The sequence below is a fragment of the Centropristis striata genome, chromosome 14 (genome assembly GCF_030273125.1).
Source record: "Centropristis striata isolate RG_2023a ecotype Rhode Island chromosome 14, C.striata_1.0, whole genome shotgun sequence".
NCBI classification, from domain to species: Eukaryota; Metazoa; Chordata; class Actinopteri; order Perciformes; family Serranidae; genus Centropristis; species Centropristis striata.
The window spans coordinates 34,774,841-34,793,127 of record NC_081530.1 but is presented as its reverse complement, the minus strand read 5'-3'; the positions used below and the strand labels follow the sequence as shown (position 1 = coordinate 34,793,127).

The following is an 18,287-nucleotide window of genomic DNA, read 5'->3' as shown; positions in this document are numbered from 1 at the left end:
TCTCAGCTGACTGGGATCCAGCCGGCTGTGTAATAAGTTTTGTTTTTGTTTTGCTTCATCAGAGTTGAAGCTGCAGTTTGTACCGTGATGTGTCAGTTCAGCAGGATTCACAAACACTCCATGTTTCTGCACACATCTTGGGATTTTTTGTGTAATTCCAGTGAATCCAGTTGATCCTTTTTCCTCCTGTTGAGTCAGAGCTCACACCTGAAATCACTCCCTGATCTCCGCTTAGTTGCAGCTTTAAACTCTGGACACTGAAGTAATGATTATTTACCCCATCGATCAGTTCTTTATTCCGGGTAAATGTCAGAAAACAAACAGGAAATGTCAGAGTGAGCCCAGGTGAATTCTTTTAAGTATTTAATCAATAAACTCAAACACAAAGATGTTTAACTTACAGTAATATCAAAGAGTAAAAACCTCACATTTCAGAAGCTGAAACTAGAGAATCTTTGTGTGATTTTGAACCCAAAAAAAAAGCTTAAAAAGCACCTTTTAACCAGTTAGTGTTCAAAGTCCTTTTGGCATAGAAGAGGTTGACATCATCTAGAAGTAGAACCCGAAGATTAATTTAAGATGGAGCTCTGTGTGTCTACGTTTTCTGGTAAAACTGTTTGTTTTTTTTTGTTCAAAATCACACAAAGATTCTCTAGTTTCACCCTCAAAAATTTGGGTTTTTTACTATTTGATATTATTGTAAGTTAAACATCTTGGTGTTTGAATTTATTGATGAAATACTGTGGAGAATTCAGCTGGGCTCACTCTGACATTTCCTGTTTGTTTTCTGACATTTCACAGAATAAAGAACTGATCGATAAGGTAAATAATCATTACTTCAGTGTTTTGAGGGTGAAACTAGAGAATCTTTGTGTGATTTTGAACCAAAAATGTAGATTATTGTCCCGTTACTTGACTAAAGTTCTAGTCTGAATTCTCCTCGTAACACTTCACTCTCAAATATTCCCACAATGCAACAAAGTAGTGACAGATAGATGCATAAATTACAGCCGTACCATATCACGGCTCACCATAAATTAGCGTTGCACAATACATTATTGGCTGATAAATGAGAAAACTGAATTATTGTTAGTGTTCTGAAAATGTGATTTCATGCACAGCCTTTTTTTTAACGACAGGATTATGGATTTATAAATGCAAGTTTCTGCATAGTGAAAGAGAGGCTGCTGTTAATTATCTGACACATTTAACTATCAACTATTGTTGAATCTTTACATATAAGATCACAATTATCCAGTCGATTGTGTTTAGGGTTGCAAAGGGGGGGAACATTTCTGGTCAGTTTCTAGAAACTTTCCAGGGGTAATTAAGCTCGGGAATATTGGAAATATTAAAAATCAGAAACGACATTTCAACAGATTTATTTGTAGGAAGAACTTTATCAAGTTTTATTTATTTTATTGAAAAACAAAAACATGAATGTTGAGTTAGTTACTCGTCTGCCCCTCGACCCTACCCATTCAAAAAATTGAGTAAAATGGGAAAAATTCCCATGAAAAATTTCCCAACTTTGAAAATTTACAGAATTTTTGCAACCCTAATTGTGTGCAAGATGTTAAAGGTGTAAAGATACAAAGATCAACTTATTTTGTAATCCCAATTTCACAGTTATTCTCATTTAAAAACAATAGATTGATTTTCATTTAAATCCCTGGAAGAGCTCCGGAATAAAAACATATTTAAGATGCTTTTTGAAAGTTGATATAAATGGCCTTTTTCTCTTTTGTGCGTACTGCAGCTGCCCTCATAAAGTACATACTGTTCCATGCAGTATGCATACAGATCGGACATACTTTGTCATAACATTGCACCTTGAACTTTGACCCTCTTTCTCATAAATGCTGTGCAAAGGATTGTGGGTCTGAATAACTGGAATTCCCACTTGCAAGCTGCAGAATGCAACCAGATACACTAGGACACTCTGGTAGTTTTATGCAGGTGTGAAAAATGCAGTAAAGTCATAATGCTTTCAAAAATAGAAATGTTAACTGTAACGCCCACAAACGTAATAAACCATGAGCGGAATAAAAACCTTCAGCTTTTAATGCAATATTCTGATGAACGTAATACATTTTCCACAAACCTAATAAAAGCTGCAGGTTTTTATTCCGTTCATGGTTTAATGCAATAATCCGACAAGCGTAATAACTTTCCCGCAAACGTAATAAACAATGAACGGAATAAAAACCTTCAGCTTTTAATGCAATAATCCGACAAACACAACACATTTCCCACAAACATAAGAAATTTTCCACAAATGGAATAAAAACCTTCAGCTTTTAATGCAATAATCCGACGAACGTAATGCATTTTCCACAAACGTAACACACAAAGTCCCACAAATGTAATAACTATTACGTTTGTAAAAGTTAGTGTTGCTTGTGGGAAGAGTTAACTATTGAGTGTCTGTAACGAAGGAGCTAGTGAATGAGGGAGTGATTTCTAGTGATTTCAGACTGGTTTCCATTAACCCGCAACTGGTTCTCACAGGAACACATCCACTTGTCATGAACGGCCTTAAAAAGTTTGAAAATTGCCAAAACTTTAACCCTCTGGGGTCTGGGCCTATTTGCCCTTTATATACCACATAATATTTACTATACCCATGTTTGGTATTTGGTATTTTCTCAGCACAACTTCAACATGATCTGACAATTATTTTTTCACTTTAACCCACTTTATTAACATATTGAGCCCAAAAATACACAAAAATCATGAAATCTGAAATAAAATTTTACTATTTATGACAATAAAAGCCACAAATCTGCTCAATGAACTGTTTCAGACCTGAAAAAATGTAAAACATATGTTGCAAATATGAACATATAAATGTAAAATTCAAATATAATGAAATTATACATACAAAATTACCATAAAACATGTTTATTTATAGGAACAGTGTTAGATGATTAGAGCCCTTTTTCCCATTTTTACAGAATGCCACGTCTGCCTCGTCCCATCCTACTTTTACAATTTAATAAATATTTTTGTGCTATCAAATTAAAACGATCATATCTTTGGTTTTACATGACCTCGGAACGTCAAACAAAAAACTGGAGAATGTTTCAAGTCTGTAATTTGAAAAAAGCCCAGAGGATTAAGAGAAAATGACATCACTAACGATTGTGATTTCTGCCGTTGTTTAAGAGTTTGTGATGCTCGTCTTTACAGGCACAAATCCTCAAATCAAAAGGAATTAAAGGCTGGAAAATAAGTTATTAAACAGCAGTGAAACGTGTGAGTTCAGTCTCTCTGGTGACAGAAATGTTTGCACAATGTTTTAATGAGCAGAAGATATTTAACGTTGGATTATATGTAAAAGCCTCGAGGGGGATTTGTCTCATTAGAGGAGAGATTTACTGAGAATCAGGAGCAATAAAGCATCTGTGTGAATCATGTGGAAACATAAGACTAATTAATAATAATAATAATAATAATAATAATCCATCTGTTGTCAGGATGTTTGATGTTTGTTACAACCTGAACTTGTATGTTTTTCTATCATCTCATTATATATTTTGAAGGTTTTTTCAGGCCTGTGGTGAGCAGATTTTATTTGTTTTTATTTACTCTTGATGATATTTTGCCATAATTTCATTCTTTAATGGAAGAAAAGGAAGAAAAAGTGAGATTTTGAAGCGTATGAACAAATGTAATGTGTTTTAATGAATGCTGTGTTGTGCTGCCATCTTGTGGTCGGTCTGGAATATAAACCTGCAACCTGCACTGAAACATGTTGTACTATAGGAACCAGTGATGTGGAAGGATTGATTATTATGCATTTTGCAACATAATGTGCAATTTAAAGTAACTGATAATAAATCTGGGAGTGTTTACCTCTGCAGGTGAAGCTGTTTGTCTCTGACGGAGGAATCAAACTAAAGTCTCAGTTAGTAAAACATAGTTTAGTGTAGAGGGACTTTATTAGTAAATACATATCAAGAATAAATTATTTTATAACAATTTAATCAGGGTTTTAGTTTTTGAAGACATTCTAGGTCAGGGGTCGGCAACTTTTACTAACTAAAGATCCATTGTTGGCCAGAAAAAGAGAAAAAAATAACGGAGCTGCATATCTTATTCTGAGCCTCACTATGAAGATAAAACAGCCTACTAAGTCTAAATAAACCGACCCATAATATAAATAATGGGTCATAATGTTGTGAATATACGTAAGCTGAATAGCAAAATATATTTAAGTACCATTTGAGAATTAACTTTTTAAATTTGTGAGTAGGGAATGGACTATATGAATGTAATACTTGTGAATTTAATAACTTATTTGAATAATTTACAAATAACTGAGGTTAATAATTGACTGTTCTAAGGGTTTCGGCAAATGTTTTTCAAATTATTCGGCAAAAACATGCCCAAAAAAAACCTTGCTGTCAGTTATATTTTGGGCGTAGGACCACAGATGATCCACCAACATGCACCGACAGCCTCATAGACCGCCATGGGGAAAAGGAGGGAACATTTCTGGAGGAAAGCAGAGCTACCAGTATCTTCTGATTGCTCTATAAAAGCATTTTCTTCATTTTTCTTCACAAAACACATATGTAGACGTTCAGGTAGAACTGAGGATGCTCAAAGTGAAGTCGGATCAATGATAGGAGCTACGGTTTGGACTAAAATGCTTTCTGTTCGAGGGGAACTTTCACCAGTTTTCAACCTCTCACAGTGGCGTCAAATGCCACAGCAGCAGCTGATTGCAGTTGATTGCTCTGCTCTGATTGGTTCAAATTGTAATCTGATAATGTATAGGTGAGAGTCAGGGGCCAGAGTCAAGCACACTCAACATTTCTTTAGAAATTGTCTAGTTTTAGTTGATCTAAAAATGATGGAGAGTAAGAAAAAACCAAAGCACAAGTGTGTTCAGTCCTCAGATGCACATCGTATGCTACGATTTTATTATTTAGGCAAAAACAGCTGGTATACATAGAAAATAGGAGACAGTTAGTATTCAGAACTGAACATTAAACATAAAGAGCCAGACGGAAAAAAACAACTTCGGCCCAGAAATAACATTAAAAAAACATGTTGCCATCACTTCTAGTACCACAGACAGGACTGTGTGTGTGTGTGATGCATTCTGGGTAATGGAGTTTAAGTGTTAAAGTGTGAAAATGTCCTGAAACCTGTTAAAATACCTGTCGTCTGGTATCTGATGGAAACATTTGTGTCCTCGCAGCTTTAACAGTCAAGGCTGGTGAGAAATCTGTCTCAAGTTGACAGGTAAAAAAGTTTTACATTCATGTGCTGTTTTGATTAAAAACAAAGAAAAACCTTATCTGTAAATCAGCTAGAAAAATAAACGAGTAAATCAGTCGTTACCTAATTTAAAATGTTTCCATCGTCCAAATTAATACCAGAAATAAGGCTCAGATTAACAGGTTTTACTACTTTAAAAAAAAAAAAAGAAAAATGGCATATTTACATTATCAGCAGCTACATTTTATGTATTTTAGATGATTTATTTAGATTAAATCAGAATCAGGACAGTTCCTGACGGTTTCCTTGATTTTAATTTTCCAATCTTTTATTTTCACACTTTAGAGGAACAAACAAACATTTTAATACCTTTCATTTTTTGTTTCAAGGAAGAAATGAACACATTTTAACACCGTCCCATCTAATATTTTGATCCTGGAGATTTATTTCTTGGAAGCTGGACATTTCACTCTGTTATTGGCTTTAAAAAGTCAGATTATGGGCATCCTGCACTCCAAATTTCATATGTTTTTGTACGTATTTTTGTTGATATGTTCGTTTTATTTTTAATTTTTTTACAGAAGGAAATTGGGATATCTTCTTTTAGAATTTTATCAATAAGAAAATACTGTCAGAAGCCATAAAAAGTCAATTTTCTGAAAGTTTTTGGGAACAAAATATTGTATGAATTGTCAAAACCTTCAGAACATAATTAGGAATAAATCTGGTCAGTTTTATGTCTGTAAGTGGAGCTGAAGTTGAGATTTATGAGAAAAAAATTATTTTGAGAAAACTGACTTTAAAGGTTTTTATACATAACTTTTAGTGAATTTAGGATAAATCTGCAAGTTCACCAAGTAAACACCAAAGTGTTTTGCATGTTTTCTTTTCACTATTCTGATTAAAGACGTTATTGGAGAAAAATAGCCAAAAAAAGACCCCCTCCAAACTAAGAGTGCATGAAAAAATATGTTTTTGCATGTCGTGTCTCATCTTAAAGTCAAAACAATCTAAATTAAATCACGTTTCTTTTATTTCCAAGCACCCAACCACACTAGTTTTCCAACTTGTTACTAAGAACTTTTCTGCTGTAACAAAGTTTCTGAGCCACTGAGAAAATTAAATGTCTGATTTCCATTAGATAGCAAATCCAGGATCATAACACTCAAAATCACCTGAACTCAAAAATGATATACTCCCTACTTTATTAAGGCTTGGAATTGTTTAATTTAGGTCATTTTTATTTCAAATTGGACATGAAAAGTAGCTGCGTCAAGTGACAATTCACCCAAATTTGTAATATTTATCAGTGAAATCCTAATTCTGTAACATGTGCAACACCTTTAGTGAGAATAATACAAGAAAAGAAATAATAAACCCAGGGCACCATTTTTAGCGTATACTGTAGGAAATTTGGCAACTTGTGTCAAAGTAAAAGGCAGAAAGGGCGGGAACACACTGACAGCTGCTTTACGTACAGCTCCGAGACAAGAAATGTCCTCCACACACACTGAGGACTGAAGTGGAGATTTAGAAAAGCTGTGTTTCCTTTTTAGGGGGAAAAGTCTGAGGCCACGCCCCCTCAAATGTCTCCATGACAACAAGGCCTCCAGAGGGATTTAGGTTTGGTTTTAGATTAAACACGGGAGACGCAACTGTGCACAACGTCAGCAGCTGATCATGAACAAAGCAGCATGGCTAATTATGCACAGTGTCTCCACTGATCATAAACATAGTGATGGTGAATTAACGGCATCACTAACTGTGCACAGAGTGTCTGGTGCTTGTTGTAAACAAACAGAGATCGCTAAGTGAACACCTCCTGCAGCAGCAGCACATACACACTGTACTGCTACAGAGCTAACTGTTAGCCTGTTAGCACATACACACTGTACTGCTACAGAGCTAACTGTTAGCCTGTTAGCACATACACACTGAACTGCTACAGAGCTAACTGTTAGCCTGTTAGCACATACACACTGTACTGCTACAGAGCTAACTGTTAGCCTGTTAGCAATTTGCAGACTGAATGCTAAGGGGTTAACATCCCCTCCTGCTCTGCAGCTGGGAGAGACTGCTGCAGGAGGACTGTGCCACTTCGACTCATTCTTACTTCTTGATTTTTTTTTTGCCATTTTGCTTCTTTTTTTGTCATTTTGCGTCTTTTTGAGGTTAATTTGGGCCTTTTTTCTGCAATTTTGTGTACTTTTGTGGTCAAATTTGGGGTATTTTTTGGTCATTTTGTGTACTTTTGTGGTCATTTTGTGTATTTTTGTGGTCAAAAAGAGTAAGAACGAGTCTCCAAAAGTCTCCAATAACACCAGAAAAAGTCGCTGGATTTGTTGTCAGTCGCTTTTTTTGAAAAATAGTCGCTAAGGGGGTCTGAAAAGTCGCTTAATATAGCAACGAAGTTGTTAAGTTGGCAACACTGCTTCACCCGCTTTTACAAATGGTGCGTGTTGTTGTGGCGTCCAGTACTACGTCACATCCTGCTTAGCGTTCTATCCAATCAGCAACCAGGATTTTTTCAGGGGAGAAAAACGGCCCTGCTCTTCTACAGGGACTCGTATTCAGATTAGGGGCGTTTCGGCCTCATTCTGGGTATTGGGCTGTAGTGGAAACAGCCTTTTGGAAAGACTAATTGAGCGAATGATTCTCGTCCTCAGTGTGTGTTTCAGCATCACACACATTTAACTTAAAGTCCTCACAGGCTGGAACATTCAGCTTCATTCGCTTTTTATCGCATCAGCTACACGATTGTGTTCATTGACCTGTACGGGAGTAAAAACAGCGTGAGAAGCGAACAGACAGGCTTCAGTCATCATACAGGGAGTCAAACTGCTGTCACACAACATATGAAACATTAATCATCCCTGCAGGGAAACACAGTCAAATCATGGACGGCGTCTAAAAATGCATTCTGGTTCCAGTAGAAGTGAACCAACCGAGGAAAAAAACTTTAGTTCCAGTAGAAAAAAGCCGACTATTAAACCTTTTTGTCCAACTAAAAAAAGACTACATGCATATTAAATACATTTGTTAATATGTTTTTAAATGCTCGACAGGAGTTCAGGAACATGTAAAGCCACAAAAAAATAAATGGGTGAAAACATTTAAATGAATAAATACATAAATAATTTGACTTGTGATGACACTTCTATTAACAGTTATTTAGTAGCAACAGGGAGGTTTTTTATCTATTTCAGCTTGTTTTCAGCTAATTACCCGCAAACACAAGCTCCATTTTTAACTCATCGGGCTATCTGACATTTAGTAGTTACAAGTTATTACAGGTTTATATATTTGTCGCAGTTGTACATGAATATCAGTGCACAGCAGGTTATAACCGCAGATAATAGATGGTTTTCAGTTGGCGCCATAATGGAGGTCCAAGAGATTTGGCTGGAAAACCTTGGTTAGTTTTGTTCTTGTGCAACAGACGGAACCAGCTTCTGCTAACACATCCGAATCACCCAATCACTGTCCAAAAATTTTGCCAACAAATAGCTGGCATAGAAAATATGAAAACATTTTAGACTTTAAAATTAACAATGTTGACATGTTAAGAGATTGAGCTATATCAAAATTAAATCAAAGCAAATCAAAATGACTTTATTTATCCCCGAAATCCAGTTAGTCTGTTAGTTCTTCTGTAAATTATTGAAGAATGAGAGAGGAGCTGTCCACTGAATTAATATATTGTTTGAAAATATCTTTAGAAATTAACAGTCTCCCCAAATAAAAACCTAATAGTCTAATTCATTTTGATTTTTGTTTGTGCAACAGTCAGTGGTAGAAGTATATTTTACTTAACAGCAAGTATTAACATAAAGATACACTTAAAGTATCAAAAGTAAAATGACACATTAAGCAGAATAATACGCATCACTGGATTATAATTATTGATGCATTAATGTGGATATCACTTAAATTTTGCAGGTGGAAAAGTAAAAAGTAAAACAACTTTATATATTGCTTGATAGCTTAATATATAATTTAAATCCCAGTTTATTAGTTGATTTAGATTTTGTACCGGGTACCTGGAGAGATAGTCTCGAGACGATAGAGAACGTATGGTTACGTTGTAACCTTAGTTCTCCGAGTAAAGAGATAGTCTCTTTACTTGGAGAACTAAGGTTACAACGTAACCATACGTTCTCTATCGTCTCGAGACGATCTCTCCAGCTACCCGGTACATATGAAATATGTAACGGAGTGGAGAGATGGTCTCTTCATTCAGAGAACCAAGGTTACAATGTAACCGTACGTTATATTCCACCACTGACTTAAGTGCTCGCTTCTGAATCCCACTCGCTTTCTTAGCAAGACCCGCCTTTTGCAGCATTAGCATGAGGTCCAGGTTTGGTTCAGGTCCAGTCCCCTGACGGACCAATACGCTGCTCAAGATCAGCACCTAACCACAAACAATCCGGCTGCTACGTAGGACGGGTCTTGCCAGGAAAAGAAGTTCTAGTGTCCAAATGATGAATTTAAGGCTGCATTGAAAGAAATGTGAAAACATCAAACGTTAAAAATGTCAATTGTCCCTTGAATTCTGTTGAGAAAAACCAAATTGCATAAACTGGGGAAAGTAATCAGTTGCCAAAGAGTTAAAGACCTCCAAGATGGCTACCAGAGTGTTAAACCACCTGAAAAACTCTCTACGTACCAGTTGGTCGGTTGGTGTTTGATGGCGAGTAAGCACAGACGGTTCAGGACTTAAGCAGGCTAGAGTTCAGACCAGTATACATATTTATCTGTTATTCCAAAAAAATGTACACTTCTTATTGGCGCCATTGGTGTCCATTGATGTATTGGGACAGTGAACGAACAGTGTTTTTATTTTAGTTGGGCTAATACTTAAGTTTATTGCCAACAGTTTTATATTCTCAGACAAAACAAGCTATTTCTGACATTTTCTTGATAATTAATACACCTGCATTGACTCGTCCACAACCGTTTTTTTCTATCTGTGCCGAATAAAACTCACCATCAGCACACTGGCTTCACTACAACAGACCAATACACTAATCCACATTACTCCAATGACTCTAGCTAAGTAGTAACACGGAACCTGTAGTAACGACGTCTATTAATGACGTGGACGTGTCTGCTAACACACACGGTTGCTACGTTAGTTGGCAGATTAGCAACAAGTTGAACTAAAGGGGTTCGTGAACATGGAGGCCGACAAAGTCACAGATCGTTGGGTTACGTTGTAACCCTGGTTCTCTGAGTGAGGAGACTATCTCTCCAGCTGGGAAGATAAGTCTCGAGACGATAGAGAAAACGTCTTTCTGCAAGAGTACTTAATATTTATATTATTGATTCCCTTGTTTTGTTCTTTTTACTCATTTTTCGAATCAATTCCAGATCGTTTAAAGTGCTTTACAGGAAATAAATGCTAATGTAACAATAAAACCCAAATTACAAAAAGGTTAAATAAATAAATACTGACCAAATAATAACTTTCATTATTTTGGATTGTTTTTGTTTGTTTGGTGAATCAAATCTGAACAAATCTGCACCTTGTAGGCATCCACAGTTCCTGATCCGCTACCGCTGACACTGTTAATATCCACCAGCTGGAATAATATGGGCTCAAATATCTTATAAATTTAAAAGCCAAAATGATTGTTTATACTTTGGGCAGACTTTAAGAACATGCATGTCAATCTACTGTATGTGTTAATAACTGTAACGACTCAGTTCTGAATGAACTCTTCAACAAGCTACCCTAACATATACAAATACTCTTTCAGTTTGCGTAGAAGCTAAATCTTTCTTTCAGTCTCTTTTTATTCATTACCCAACACCCCATCTATGTTTTTACAGCAAAAAAATCCAGCATAGTTTGAATTAAATACAGAATATTTAAGATAAATTCAGCACACAGGCTTTTGGCACCTTTTCAGTGGAAATAATGGGAGACTACGGGGATGTAAAAGGAGCATATGACAAACAAAACGTACAAATACGTCAAAATATAAATATGTACATACAAATAATGATTTGATCTTTTGAAAATACTCCGTCAATCCTCCCAGGATTTTTTTTATCCTACGTCGTCTATCGTCACTTCAACTCAATAACACACGCATTAACATTTAGTAGTGTCTGCTACAAGAACGAACTTGTACGTGTTCGGCTTTTATGTTTGGAAGTTGGCCAGAGGAACTGATCCAGGATCAGTTGGAGGGAAAGTTAGCTGGAATCAGGAATTATTTTAAAGGGAGAAGTGCTTTTTTTAGGTTCCCGAACAAGAACATGTGGCATAACCGATCCATTGATACTTCATTTTTGCTGGATGAATAAAAGCTTCTACCTTTTACCCACATTTGTTTGATAACTCTTCAGTTTGTATCAGTTCAGATAAGAGATTTTCAAACTTGGGGAGACGGGCGCCTGGAATGCCCTGCTTAGCCTGCTGCCCCCGCGACCCGGCCCCGGATAAGTGGAAGAAAATGGATGGATGGATTTCCAAACTTATGTAGATACAGGCTGTAAGACCACAAACCGAAGTGTTGTCTTCCGTCATTTAAGCACTTTGTCTTTGGCCAAATATGCTATAGATTACTACTCGATTGTACTGGGTAGCTGGAGAGATGGTCTCGAGATGATAGAGAACGTATGGTTACGTTGCAACCTAAGTTCTCCGAGTAAAGAGATAGTCTCTTTACTCAGAGAACTAAGGTTACAACGTAACCATACGTTCTCTATCGTCTCGAGACTAGTGTGGTAAAAAAATTTGTACCAAAATGTAGATTTTGTATATTTCTCTAATGAAGTCATTGAACCATGATCAAATATTCCTTCAAAGTTTTGTTGGGTTATTTTTCTAAAATAATCCCGGATCAGAATCTCTAGGCAACTTCCTCCAAATCCTCAACGTTTGCTTCCATTTACTTGTTTATAACCATTCTGTGTCCCTTTTAAGAGCATATTTGCCGAAACTCAGGCAACTACGGCCTCAATAGTCTCAGTGAATATTTGGTGCTGATCGGTCATTGGTGGACGTTCTCTTGAGCTTGACGCCTCGTCGGATCGCCACCAGAAAATCCTCCACCTCGCTGTACTCGGTCTCCTCCAGGAGCTCCGGGAGAGGCCGGCGTTCCCACTCCGACACCCGGCCGCCGGGTTGCGGTGGCGGGGTGGGGGGGTCCGACCCCTCGCTCAGGTGCTGGGTGTTCCAGGAGGTGGACCTCGTTAATGGCGGCATGCCGTTGCCTGGAGACAATGGGGTTGTCGGGGTTCGGGGTGAGTTGCCGTCCTCGGACGCTGCCCTGCTGGGGAACCCGGGGTGGTCGGGCACGGTGGGGGTCTTGACTGGGATCATGGGGGGCTTAATGGGGATGGGGCCCAAGCTGAGGCCCCCGGAGGGCCGGCGGAGGTTCGGCTTGGAGGATGGTGTCCGTCGGATAGTGGCGACCCCCGGGGTGATGACGGCGGAGGGGTTGGAGGGCAGCCCTGCGGTGGAGGCGGGGCGTTTGGACTGGAACATGCGGCGGTAGGACTGGCTGATGTCGCTGTTTCTGGGGATGGTCGAGGATTTATCAAAGTCTGAAGACGGCGGATGGTCGCCTTCCTGGTCGGCTCCCACAGAGTAGTAGTCACAGTCGGACACTGTTGGAACAGAGAAGAAGATTATCACTCAAACCCTCAGAACAACAGAAATACTGACTGCAAATATTTACAATTACTTTTTACATCCGAATTTGGACCATATACTATACCATGACTTTTTATGAAATTTGGACGACATACGTATGATTTTTTTTTTTGAGCTGGTCATTTTACAAGATCCCATAATATGGTCTTTTTCTGTCATTTCTGGCCTTATTATGTATGTATGTATGAGCCCTCAAAAAAAAGTCATAGTATAGCATGTCGATTTATGTCAAAAATGGTCAAATTCTAAAATGATAGAAATGGGTCAATTATGGCATGTTGATAGTCATTAGAGGATAATCAGGCCAGAAATGACAGAAAAACACCATATTATGGGATCTTGTAAAATGGCGCGCTAAACAAAAAGTCATATTATAGCATGTCGATTTATGTCAAAAATTGTCAAATTTTAAAGAGTCTAAAAATGCTTCAAATTGGTTAATTATAGTCTGTTGATACATATAGTAGTATATGTATACCGGGTCATTTTTTGGCAACCCATAATGTTGTATTTTTTGCTATTTTTGGACAAACTATACTACTATACGTATCAACAGACTATAATTAACCCATTTAAAGTATATTTAGGCATTTTAAAATTTGACCATGTTTGACAAAAATCAACATACTATAGTATGACTTTCTTTTTAACGGGTCATTTTGGGATATCCCATAATATGGTGTTTTTCTGTCATTTCTGGCCATATTATGCCCTAATTTGTGTCAACAGACTATAATTGACCCATTTAAAGCATTTTTAGACATTTTTTAATTTGAAATTTTTTTGACAAAAATCGACATATATGTATGACTTCTTTTTGAGCAGGTCATTTTTGGACATCCAATAATATGTACTACTATACGTATCAACAAACTATAATTAACCCATTTGAAGTATTTTAAGGTGATTTTTGTCAAAAAAGGTCAAATGTTTAAAAGCCTAAAAATGCTCCAAAAAAAGTCATACTATCGTATGTCGATTTTTGTCAAAAAGCGTAAAATTTTAAAATGCCAAAAAATGCTTAAAATGCGTAAATTATGGTCTGTTAATAGTCATTAGATGATAACAAGGCCATAAATGACAGAAAAACAATATTATGGGATATCCAAAAATGACTCGCTCAAAAAAAAGTCATACTATAGCATGTCGATTTTTGTCAAAAATTATCAAATTTTAAAAAGTCTAAAAATGCCTCAAATGGGTCAATTATAGTCTGTTGAGGCATAATATGGTCAAAACCGCCACATTATGGGTTGTCAAAAAATGACCCGCTCAAAAAAAAGAGCTCGTACTATAGCATGTCGATTTTTGTCAAAAATGGTCAAATTTTAAAATGCCTAAAAATGCTTCAAATGGGTCAATTATGGTCTGTTGGTAGTCATTAAAGCATAATAAGGCCAGAAATGACAGAAAAACACCATATTATGGGATCTTAAAATCTGACCACAAAATTACACAAATGAGTTGCAAAAGTTGTAAAATTAAGACCAGAGTTATTATAGATACAGCGGCTTCATGTTAGGGCATAATAAGGCCAGAAATAACAGAAAACCATCATATTATGGATTGTCCAAAAATGACCCCCTCAAAAAAAAGTCATACTATAGTATGTCGATTTGTGTCAAAAATGGTTAAATTTTAAAATGCCTAAAAATGGGTTAATTTTAGTCTGTTGATACATATTACGGCATAATATGACCATAATATGGCCAGAAATGACAGAAAAACACCATATTATGGGATGTCCAAAAATGACCCGCTCAAAAAAACGACATAAAATAAAATAATTTGAAGTAGACATGACGTGTGTGTGTGTGTGTGTGTGTGTGTGTCTCTGTGTGTGTGTGTGTGTGTGTGTGTGTACCTTGGGAGGGGATGGTGTCCTCGGAGCAGCAGGGTGTGTGTGTCTGGCTGCTGTAGCCGCTGGAGCCCTGCAGAGAGTCTCTGCTGGAGCCGTGGATGTCCAGCTGGAGGCCCCTGGCCAGGGCCCGGGCCAGCTCCTCGTGGGCCTCCCGCTCCTCCTGCAGGGGCCAACAGACACACACACAAAAAATTTATTCACATTATTAGTTTGTTGTATTTTGACACGTTTCTTCTTTCTTAGTGAGTCTTTTCACCTTCTGATTCTGTTCTTATTACTTTATCAGGATACTTTGTCCTGACAGTTTCTTGTGTCGATCCTATTCTGTATTTTATTGTTTTTGTTTTTCAATATATGAATAGTTTTTGGCCTTGTGGCGTCATTGTCCTCTGTGATTAACTGCTCTCTGTCAAAGCACTTTGCAAGCTGTTGTTTTTAAAATGTGCTATATAATAAATAAATAAATATTTAAACTAATAAAATAAGTTAAAAAAAAAAAGGTTTTAGTAAGTTTTTTGTGTTTCCATGTGTTTTTTGTAATTCTTTAGTTTTTTGTGTTTTTTGTCATTTAATGTGTTTTTAATGTTTTTTTGGAAATAAATAAATAAATGTGTTTTATGTGTGTTTTTTTGTTTTTATGTGCTTTTCTGTTTGTTTTTTTATAATTTTTTAGGTTTTTTATGTGTTTTTGTAATTTTCTTGTGTTTTTTTATTTGTGTTTTTTGTCAATTTTTGTTTTTTATGTGCTTTTTGTAATTTCGTTGTGTTTTTATGTGTTTTTTGTAATTTTTGTGTTTTTTATGTTTTTTTTGCAATTTTTGTGTGTTTTTATGTGTTCTTTGTGTTTCAAAATGTTGATCCAATAAGTCAAAATGAAAATAATAATCAGGTCATATAGGTGAGGTTGTGCTGAAAACAATGATACCAACACATCATGGTAAAGATTTTTAAGTGGTTTATATACAGGCAGAATGAAAAGGAGTCAAAAAACGACAAAATAGCCCCAAACTCTGAAGGGTTAAAAGTTGTTGATGAAGCACCCTTGATTTTGTTTGTTGTTGTATGAGAAAAAAATTCAAATAAACATACTTATATAAAAAGCTGCCAGCATGTGATATGACCTGTGTTTAAATGACGAAATGCAGAATAAAAACGTTTAAAACACTCTCTGACCTTTGGTGATTTGACAGCGTGGCTTCCTTTAACCCCTTGTTGCTCCTCCCCCGGTGTGGTGATGTCATGGCCCTGGTGGCTGCTGGGATCTGTAGTCTCTCTCCTGTCTTTGCTCTTCTTCAGGGTGTTGACCACCGACTGGTCGTAAGGACCCGGTTTGGCCCAGTCCTGCACAAAAAAAGACACCAGACAACGCAACATTACACTCTAAGTCAAACTATAGTCTATTGTCAAAACTAGCCAAATTTTTAAATGCCTAAAAATGCTAGAAATGGTCAATTATGGTCTGTTGATGGTCATTATAGCATAATAAGGCCAGAAATGACAGAAAAAGACCATATTGTGGGATGTTCTAAAATTATGCGGTCAAAAAAAGTCATACTAGTCATTATATAAAATGCAAACTATAAAACGCCTAAAAATGCTTCAAATGGGTTAATTATAGACTTTTTTTTGGTAATTTTGTGGGGTTCTTTTTAGTAATTCTGTGTCTTTTTTGGGTCATTTTGTGTCTTTTTAAAATATTTTTGTGTCTTTATTTTGGTAATTCTGTGTATTTGTTGGGTCATTTTGTGTCTTTTTTTGGTCATTTTGATACTGCCTCCAGTGGCCCCCAGGTAATTTGAGTTTGAGACTCCTGTATTAGAGCATAATAAGGCCAGAAATTACAGAAAAACACCATATTATGGGATGTCCAAAAATGACCCACTCAAAAAAAAGTCATATGTATGTCGATTTTTGTTAAAAATGGTCAAACTTTAAAAAGCCTAAAAATGCTCAGAATGTGTCAATAGTAGTCTGTTGATACATATGGTAATATAGTTTGTCCAAAAATAGCAAAAAAAACAATATTATGCGATGTCCAAAAATGACGCGCTCAAAAAAAATCATACTATAGCATGTCGATTTTTGTCAAAAATGGTCAAATTTTAAAAATGCCTAAAACTGCGTAAAATGGGTCAATTATGGTCTTATAATAGTCATTAGAGGATAATAAGGCCAGAAATGACAGAAAAACACCATATTATGGGATCTTGTAAAATGACGCACTCAAAAAAAAGTCATACTATAGCATGTCGATTTCTGTCAAAAATGGTCAAATTTTAAAAAGCCTAAAAATGCTCCAAATGTGTCATTTATATTCTGTTGATACATATAGTAGTATCGTTTGTCCAAAAATAGAGAAAAAACACCATGTAATGGGACGTCCAAAAATGACGCGCTCAAAGAAAAGTCATACTATAGCATGTCGATTTTTGTCAAAAATGGTCAAATTTAAAAAGCCTAAAAATGCTCCAAATGTGTCATTTATAGTCTGTTGATACATATAGTAGTAGAGTTTTTCCAAAAATTGCAGGAAAAAAACCATATTATGGGACGTCCAAAAATGACGCGCTCCAAAAAAAGTCATACTAGTCATTATGTTGATTTTTTTCAAAAATTGCCAAACTACAAAATGCCTAAAAATGCTTCAAATGGGTCAATTATAGTCCGTTGAGGCATAATATGGTCAAAACCGCCACATTATGGGTTGTCAAAAAATGACCCGCTCAAAAAAAAGTCATACTATAGCATGTCGATTTTTGTCAAAAATGGTCAAATTTTAAAATGCCTAAAAATGCTTCAAATGGGTCAATTATGGTCTGTTGGTAGTCATTAAAGCATAATAAGGCCAGAAATGACAGAAAAACACCATATTATGGGATCTTAAAATCTGACCACAAAATTACACAATTGAGTTGCAAAAGTTGTAAAATTAAGACCAGAGTTATTATAGATACAGCGGCTTCATGTAAAGTGTTATTGATGTGGTTTTAAGGTCTGTTTGTTCATTAAAAAGCTAACAGAATGATATTTTGACTGATGAAATGTATCTCTTTCAAGGAAGAAAGAAGTTAGCATAACATGAAAGGACAAAACGAAAATAAAGGAGGATAAAAAGAGGTGAAAGGAGGATAAAAGGAGGTGAAGGAGGAGGAGGAGGACATCGGGGATTATGAGGACCAAACCTTCCAGGACGGGACTCTGGACGACGGGATGACTCCGAACACGGAGGGGCCGAGGGGCCCGGGGTCCCCACGAGACCAGGGCCACGTGGGAGAAATGGACGAATAGGAGGGCGAGGAGATGGGGGAGGAGGTGGAGGAGGAGGAGGTGAAGTATGGAGGGTGGAGGTGGAGGTGGGTGTCCGCAGCCTGCAGTACCGCTCCGTGCAGAAAGGGGGCGACGTGATGCTCAAAACCATTCGACAACTGAGGATGAGTGGATGAAGGAGAGGAAGAACAAAACAATTCACAAAATTAAAGATGATATGAAAACATAATGCACAGACGTGGATATGAAGTAGCAGCA

The 18,287-nt window shown here is 36.7% G+C and overlaps 1 protein-coding gene across 2 annotated transcripts in view; it reads right to left on the bottom strand.

Moving 5' to 3' along the window:
- Positions 1-9,543: 9,543 nt before the first annotated feature.
- Positions 9,544-18,287, bottom strand: part of LOC131984802 (protein MTSS 1-like) — a 72,232-nt gene continuing 63,488 nt past the window's right edge. Inside the window, exons 12-15 of one of the 2 annotated variants that reach the window (XM_059349779.1) lie at positions 17,945-18,187; positions 15,936-16,103; positions 14,766-14,922; positions 9,544-12,855 (exon numbers count right to left, since the gene is read on the bottom strand). In XM_059349779.1, the coding sequence (XP_059205762.1) occupies positions 12,212-12,855; positions 14,766-14,922; positions 15,936-16,103; positions 17,945-18,187 (1,212 nt within the window). In that variant the 3' untranslated portion in view covers positions 9,544-12,211. The remainder of the gene's footprint in view (positions 12,856-14,765; positions 14,923-15,935; positions 16,104-17,944; positions 18,188-18,287) is intronic. The other variant, XM_059349780.1, reaches the window with a different exon arrangement.